The sequence below is a fragment of the Cynara cardunculus genome (genome assembly GCF_001531365.2).
Source record: "Cynara cardunculus var. scolymus isolate 2C chromosome LG 2, CcrdV1, whole genome shotgun sequence".
Classification (NCBI taxonomy): domain Eukaryota; kingdom Viridiplantae; phylum Streptophyta; class Magnoliopsida; order Asterales; family Asteraceae; genus Cynara; species Cynara cardunculus.
This window is the reverse complement of record NC_037529.1, coordinates 50,377,102-50,385,779: the sequence shown is the minus strand read 5'-3', so window position 1 is coordinate 50,385,779 and position 8,678 is coordinate 50,377,102. Positions and strand designations below refer to the sequence as shown.

The following is an 8,678-nucleotide window of genomic DNA, read 5'->3' as shown; positions in this document are numbered from 1 at the left end:
ACACTACAAGCATAGTATTTTGTTTGATATTTACCTTCTATCAATATCAACTTATAAAAAACAATATTGATATCATAGTAACAACCTGATTGATGTAAAAACAGATAATGTTTTAACAATAAATAAGAAAAAGAATTCGTGATTTTAATGCAAAATATATAGTTTATGTATAAGAATAATTTCTATTTTTATAATAATATCTAATTAAAATACATACTAAAATAAAAGGTTACAATAAGTATGAATTATTAATTGAAGATCAGCTGAGTAGTCATTGGTCAAAACATGATGTGAATGCCCACAAAAAGTATTCTCTTCTTCCATTTAATAAACTACGCGACACTTGTTTTCTTTTTGCAACAACTGTTGGTTTGCTCGTTTGGGTCTAACTTACTAAACAGAGTACAAGTGGGAAAGATAACGAGAGAGAGAAAGAAGAGAGACAGAGTTGCAGTGGTGTGCATATATAATTAACTCACCAATTCCAAGATCAAAAACATCATCTTTGAGATTCTTTTTCAATAGAAAATTGAAGGCACGAAATACCATGTAGTAGTACATCTCCGTAAAGCAAACGTTTTACATATCCAAGCTTTTCCGGAGGCGGAGGTGGTGGTGGAAGAAGCACCTGGTACTGATGCATATATATATATATATATAAATCTGTGATTTCATTCTTTCTTCTTCCTTGTTCTTGAGATATACATACATACATATATATATATATATATAGGAAGAGAGAGAGAGAGAGAAATGGAGAAGAAGAAGAAGAAGCGATTGGAAGGAATATGGGATGTGAAACATATGTTTGAAAGCAGTCTCATCATCTTCTTCATAATAGGAGCACTGGCCACCACAGCTGTTTATTATGTCAACAGCGATGAACAAGAAACGAGTCCTCCCCCACTGGTTCACAATGCTGTTAATTATGATTCATTGGATGGATGTGATTTGTTCTCCGGCAAATGGGTTTATGATAACAACTCTTATCCTCTCTACCAAGAACTCCAATGCCCTTATATTCCTGGTGAGTTTGCTTGTGAACAACATGGAAGAATCAATTCCAACTATCAACAATGGAGATGGCAACCCCATGCTTGCAACCTTCCAAGGTCTCTCTCTCTCTCTTTCTCTCTCTAAACAATACACGCATATCCATACATTTTTCTTTTAACAATAAAATAATGGCATCCATATGAATCTGATACAAATTCAAATTACAAATACTAGTGAGAAAGGTAAGTTCTTAGCCTCTTCTCACTCTGGAACAACGTCATTAACACAAAACCATGAAATATTGGAACAAGTAGAGATACTTCAATTTGACTTGTAAACTATAAGTTTCAAACTTTGAGGTGAAACAAAAAACCATTGCACACAATATGCAATGTTGTTACTTTCTTGCTGCTTAATTTGTTGAAACTGCTGTATTGCACTTGCTTTCTTATTCTCCATCGACAACACAATTTAAATGCATGGGATTGATCGATGATATCCTACATGAATGATTTGCTCGAAAATGAGATCACAATATTCCTCTAAAACTGAAATCTGCAATCACATCATAATAATGTATATATATGGGGGCACACCAAATAGAGAAACACTCACCATCTAAACTAAAACAACATCATATGTTTTTTTTTTTGGAAGAAAAACATCAGAGTTGACTGCAAGAAAGAGGCTAAAATTAAACCATCCCAAAATTAATAACAAATCATATATATATATACATATAAAAAACAATGGACTAGCCTTCGAGATATACATACACACACACACACATATATATATATATATATATATCCTTTTCCTTTTAATCCTTCAATTGAGATTTACTATAAGAGCCAATCATCATTGATCCTTTTGAAACTTGAAGGATGCTCGTGATTCAGCTTCTCAAGAGGGATCGAGTTTAATCGGATTTATCTATAACTTCTTGTCTAATTTCATTGATCAAGTTCTTGAAGTTGTCTAATTAATTATATACTAACAACTTATTGTATAGTTTTTGATTCTACAAGGATGGTTGGGCGTCCTAGCAATTCATTTTGTTGTAATGCAACTTTAGCCGATTCGAAAAAACAAATAACTAAGGGTGTCGGTGGAAAGATACAACACTAGAAAAGGCGCGGAAATCAATAAATTGATGGTGCAAGTGAATTTGGTCCATATATATATAATACTACTTACTGATGGTGCAAACAAATTTCAGACCTGCTACTCCATAGACGTGACACAAAGGAGTTAATGCATTCACTTAATGTCGAACTTGTGGTCTCATATTTTATGATTAATTTGCATCAAGTCTTATTGAGTAGACGAATTCATTAGGGTTATGCATGCATGCATGTATGTAATAGATTTCGAAAGTACATTTAAGTTTTATTCAAAAATGATAAAGAGATTATTCAAGTTGTTGGTCTTTTATATATATATATAAAAGATGATATTTAAGTTTTGAGTTGGAATCATACTTATCTTTGTAACAAATGGATGCATTTGAGAAATATATTTCACCTCATCAAATTATATTTTTTGAGTGTTTATAGAATGATTGACTTTCTGAACAAGTAAATAATGAATTTTTGTAATGGAAGACTGAATTAACCTTTGGTTTTTTATGTATGTTAGGTTTGATGCTAGAGAAGTTCTGGAGAGGTTGAGGGGTAAAAGAGTAATTTTCGTTGGGGATTCAGTGAATAGAAACCAGTGGATCTCTATGGTTTGCATGCTGCAAACAGTCATCCCCATTGGACTGAAGAAGATGCAGAAAGTTGCTAATGCCTCCTTGTTCAGCTTCAAGGCATTTGTGAGTGGTTCAACAAGTAATTAATATTATTCTTTCTTCTTTTTTTTTCTGGTTATATATTTATCTAAATAACCCATTTAAAACTTATTATTCTAATCTTCCATATAATTTTTACTTAATTAAAAAAGCAAGCAAAAACCATATCTAGTATCATTTACTGTGCTAGGTTTCTATTCACTTTGGCTATAATTTCTTCCTTCCATTAAGCTAATTAATTAGTGTTTGAACCTCATTTCATCGATCTTGTTTTTCAATCTATAAATTGTTGAACATATATATATATATATATATATATATATATATATATATATATATAAATGAGAAGAAATGAGAAGAAGGGCAGAGTGAGTGGGGTGGGGTAGTAGATATATTAGTTAATGGCCTGGAAAAGAGAGGTGGTGTGGGGTAGTAGAGATATTATTAATGGCTCCATCTGCTAGCATGCCAGAGTCTTAATTGTTAAGCTGACCATGTCCATCCAACCGGTCGGAAAAAATCTCTCTTCATTTGCCCACGACCGTCCTCTCGACAATTATTATACCATGCTCAACAATTATAACTATTTTATTTTATAAACTTAGTTATCATATTATTAAACATAATTAGTTTATGAGTTAACTTATCATAACATATATCTTTGTTTAATTGCTTGTTAATTAAATTCTAAATGTTGTTCTCATTCCTTATAATATAGTTAGTATATATATATATATATATATATATATATATATATAATTATGTGTGTGTGTGTTTGTATCCGCTTTAACATAAGCGTCAACGTTACAATTTTAGTTTATCCCAAGAAAAGTATCTATTTATAAGAGTAATACTTCATTTAAAGCCTATCCTAAGTTTTCAGTGATCATATAAATACACATAATCAGGAAGAAAAAGTGAACATGACTTAAATAAATTTAAGCTAAATATAAATATGATATAATTTTCACATCTCATTTCACTACAACATAATCGGGTTTATAAGACACTCCCAAATTTTAAGCATCCTAATAGACCTTTTTATAGGACTTAGTTTATAGGATCAAAAAAATCAAATGTCTTATCTAAAGGCGTTGTAATAAATTTATATGACATTTTTTGACGTCGTAATAAGTTTTTTAAAGCACTTTTAATATAAAGCATCCAATTAACAACTTTATAGGACACTATTTGAAAAATTGTTCTATAAAAAATTGAGTTTATAGGACATTTTCTAAAAATATCCTATAAAGTTGTTAATGTGACACTTTATATTAAAAATGTTTTCTTAAAAACTTGTTAAGACGTCCAAAAGCGTCATATAAACTTATTACAATGCCTTTATATAGGACGCTTTATATATTGGTCCTATAAATTAAGTCTTATAAAGGGGTCTATTGGGATGCTTGGAGATTTGAGGCGTCCTATAAAACCCAATTTTGTTGTAGTGTTCACATCCACCAATCACATAAATATACATAGTCATAAAGAGAAACTGAACATGACTTAAATAAATTTAAACTAAAATATAAATATGATGTGTCTTAGGGGCTGTTCGATTGATTTTCGATAAGTGTTGTATGGATAGAACTGTTTGTATAAATTAATTAGTCTGTATAAATTGAAAATATTTTTGTTTAAGATGATTTTTTCATTGATTGAAGGAATGTATTTTTGTAGTTAGGAAGAGCAGGTTTGGAAAATATTAGTTTTTATGAATAAAACTCTAAAAGCTTACTGAATAAGACATTTTTGTATCATTAAGCCATTAACAAACAGTAATTTACAACTGAAAGAATAAGTTGTAAGTCTCATCAAGCTCTGCTAACACACAGACCCTAATTTCATTAATATGACATAAATATGAATTAGAATATGATTTTAGGACATGTAATTTTTATCCCTCTATTACCGATATGTGGAAAGAGAGTTCTTTATTCTCCCTTGACAAGGAATTACGTTTGAAGGAGTAGCAAACAACAGTTTACATATTATTAATTTATTTGTTAAGTTTTTCTTATTCCCTTCCATATACTGATCCCATAATCTCTTTGTCCCATGCACTTGAAACGTGTGGTTATAATCCCGTTAAATAATTGAAATTCATAAAATCAACAAGTGTGATATTATTGAGAGTTTGTAACAACAAGTAGAATGATATCTCCTCTTATGCATTTCATAAATTATTGAAAGTACAAAAATGAGTTACGAAAACGTACTCCGGAGATCTTAAGGGCCTAGCAAACGGAGCGAGTGGGCTAACGGTCTTGGTCGCCAACCTACCAAATGATACCAATAATGGTCTAATGGTCTTTAACTAAGGAGATTTTACAGTTATAGTCAGGGCTGTTTTATGATTTATCAGTATACACTACTATTACAAGTCTTCAACAAAGGTTTTCACCAGGCACGGTGATTTTCACAAACTTTTGTATATAAAGAGCAATAGTTTTCTCTCTGTCGTTGCTCCACTTTTATCATACATATACGGACACAGATATACACTTGCACACATATATAGATATATATTGTATACAAAGATACACACAAGTGTGTATCGAAATATGTGAACCAATTCTCTTAGGGCTTGTTTACAAAATAGGTAATGGTTACTACTGGGTATAAGTGCATAGTAAGACATGATGATTATTACTAATATCCTCTCATTTTCGACTGACACTCTTACCCGTAACTGAACATATAATAATGCTGTTTAACCACATCCTCAAACCAACAATTTCGCTAACCGAGATGTTGTCTGCGTAAGAATCAATGTGTTTCACTCAATTGATCAGCACTTACCAAGACGGAATCATATTTTCAAAGCTAATATATCAAGAGTCTCACTTACATGGTAAATCCTTATCCAATTTATGTCGGTAAACGGCACTTGGTGTCCTTTGACACTCACGAATACCTCATCATGAACCCTACATATATTAGGCGCATGAATTGAAAGTGCCACCAATATGCATATGGGGTTAATTTATGCATTATAAGTAATGGGTTTATGTTTTTGTTCATTCTCCTATTAATTGCTTTTTAATCATGTTTTTGCTTTTAGGTATACTTATATTAATACAAACATACAGGAATACGATGTCTCGATCGATTTTTATTGGGCTCCGTTGTTGGTGGAATCTAATGCTGACCATCCAGCAAAACATAAAAGAAATGAGCGTGTAGTTCATGTCCAATCTATAGAGAACCACGCTAAAAATTGGGTTAATGCAGATGTACTAGTTTTTAACTCGTACCTTTGGTGGGGGACGCCTACATTGAAAATTTTGTGAGTTCTTACTTCTAGAATTAACATTTGTCTTGCTCATTTTGTTTCACAAATTCTAAAATGTTTTATCTTGTTAGGTATGGATCATCTGAAGATGCAAAAGAGTCTAACATAGTCAGCAACCATCGTGGTTATAGGATGGTTCTAAAAATCTGGTCAAACTGGTTACGCACTCATATCAATCATACTAGGACTCGATCATATTTCATGAGTATGACTGCTACTCACAAAAGGTGATATATCTAAAACTTAAGTTTTTTTTTTTTATTTATAAAAACCATATGAAAGTTTCATAATAGTAAATGACATTTTTGTGGTTTTATTGTAAATTTATGTTCAGAGGAGCAGATTGGGGCAAGGAAGGAAATGCGAATTGCTTGAATGAAACAGAGCCAATAATGAAAGATGGATTTTGGGAAAGTGGGTCTGATATGAAAATGATGAGAATACTGGAATTGTCATTAAATAAACTAAAAGCAAAGGGGGTGAATGTGCAAATGATGAATATAACACAATTAACGCAATACAGGAAAGATGCACACCCTTCTATTCATAGGTTGTTTTATTCTGCTCTCAAAGCAAAACAACTATCCAATCCCTTAAATTATGCAGACTGTACACATTGGTGTCTTCCCGGTGTTCCAGATATTTGGAACGAGCTACTTTTGACGTATATTCTTAGAGGAGTTAAATAATTTAAACCTCTTTAGACAAATTATAGTACATACCAAAACTTATTGATGTTGGATATTTATTATCATGAAATGCACATTTCATTCTTTCTTTTTAAATGGTGCATGTGATTTTATGATGCATCTCATACAATATAATATATTGTCGTGTGTGGTTTATTGTATCTATTTACGTTATGTTACTATTAGTTTTTACTTTGTAAAAGTTTTAATCAGCAAATTCAAGATGCGTGGTTATTTAAGAGCATCTCTAATAAATTTTTTAAGATAGAGAAAATAAGTTTTGTTGTCTATTTTGCTCCAATTATATCTTTAAAATAGAATTTTTTTTAGAGAAAACTACATGTTTAGAGAATTATCTAGAATCTAATTAATGTGTGGAATGATAAATTATTTTTAATTCAATCCCATCAAATAGAGACACTACAAGAAAAATCCTAATTAGTGACAAAAAAAAAAAATTGGTCACTAATAACCTAAAATTGGTCACTAAGGTCGTTTAGTGACCAAAATTTCGGTGGTCACTTTTCGTCACTAAAGGTCCGTCACTAATTTCCAATAGTGACCAAATGCAAAAATAGTTACTAATTAGTGACAAAATTAAACTGGTCAATGTATATATGACGACTAATTTTGTCAGTAAATATTGTCGCTAAATTGCTAAAAGTCGTTACTAATTGTTCAAGATAATGGCTCTGTTAACTTCCATTTAGGACCAAAAAGAAGTGGTCATTGATTAAGAAAACATGAAAAAAGATTGTTGATTTTTACTTGTGATTATAATATAATTAAAATATGCTGATTTGTAAAGATATAAATCCAAAATATTAATTCATTTACAAAACGTGTAATTCTTGATCTAGACTAAAAACAAGTATTTCATTCTCATGTCAATTGATTATCACTAAAACCATTTAATGACTAACAAAAATAAAACATAGAATTCTTAGTTTTGAGATCTCACTACAGATAACTTTGACATTTATGTCATCATGAGGTTCATTTTTTCCTTCATTTGATTTAGTTCCTCTTGAAATTTCACTTGTTCTTCTTTATTTCTCCTAATTTCTTCCTCTAATGCCTTTGATTTGTTCTTCTCCAATTCCAACTCCAATCGCAGACTTTCTGTGACTAAAACATGGTTTTGTCAAAGCGACACGTTCCTTTATATGTCTAGGAATATGATGCAATTTTTTCAAACAAATTTATGTCGAGAACACGAAGAAGCAGCTTCCTCACTTAGTAATTCATTCTGCATATCAAAACCAAACCATAAATCTCATAGCAATCAAGAAAATATAATCATGAAATCAAGCATGCCAAGTATATATGTCTAAATCATATTGCATATGATTATAAACATATTAGGAAGAAAAAAATATGAAGGTGACAAAAACATACAAATAAAGTGATAAACCCACAAATCAAAATCATTGAAACTCTCATACATAATTTCTAGACACGGCCAAAAATCACACCACTCAAATTGAAAATCCCAACAAGAAATTTAAAAGACATAGAGCAAACTTACCCCTTCAATTAAGTGAAACATGCATAAACTCAACAAAGCACCACATCATTCGCCAAAAGATGCAAACGCTACTATAAAACAGCTGAAGTTTTCAAGGAAACTCTTTTTTAAGGTTCATATACTAGTTCAAGAGAATCTGAGGTGAAGTTTCAGGTGTCTACGGACAATTTAGGTGTCATGTTGAGATCAATGACTTATATCCTTGAGCACTTCAGTTTTATGGGATCAGGGAAATCATATTTAAATGCATAGTATAAGAAGAATTTGATGGACCAACCACTCATTGTTTTCAAATGTAAAATAGTAACAATGAACGAAAAATTTCAAATAATTTTGGCATCCTGGATAAAACTCTTGGTGTGATTCATCTTCTAATCT

The 8,678-nt window shown here is 31.1% G+C and overlaps 1 protein-coding gene across 1 annotated transcript; it reads left to right on the top strand.

The window, feature by feature from the left end:
* Positions 1 to 749: 749 nt before the first annotated feature.
* On the top strand, positions 750 to 6,857 carry LOC112507947 (protein trichome birefringence-like 34). Its single transcript, XM_025112704.1, has 5 exons — positions 750 to 1,112; positions 2,635 to 2,812; positions 5,881 to 6,077; positions 6,155 to 6,310; positions 6,418 to 6,857. Exons 1-5 carry the CDS (start codon positions 754 to 756, stop codon positions 6,770 to 6,772), a joined length of 1,245 nt encoding a protein of 414 aa, XP_024968472.1. The 5' UTR covers positions 750 to 753; the 3' UTR covers positions 6,773 to 6,857.
* The last annotated feature ends 1,821 nt before the right edge of the window (positions 6,858 to 8,678 follow it).

Coding starts and splice junctions, on each gene's coding strand:
- LOC112507947 (XM_025112704.1), top strand. CDS start 754: ATGGAGAAGAAGAAGAAGAAGCGATTGGAAGGAATATGGGATGTGAAA. Junction 2,813..5,880: donor TGTTCAGCTTCAAGGCATTT/GTGAGTGGTTCA, acceptor ACAAACATACAG/GAATACGATGTCTCGATCGA. Junction 6,311..6,417: donor ATGACTGCTACTCACAAAAG/GTGATATATCTA, acceptor ATTTATGTTCAG/AGGAGCAGATTGGGGCAAGG.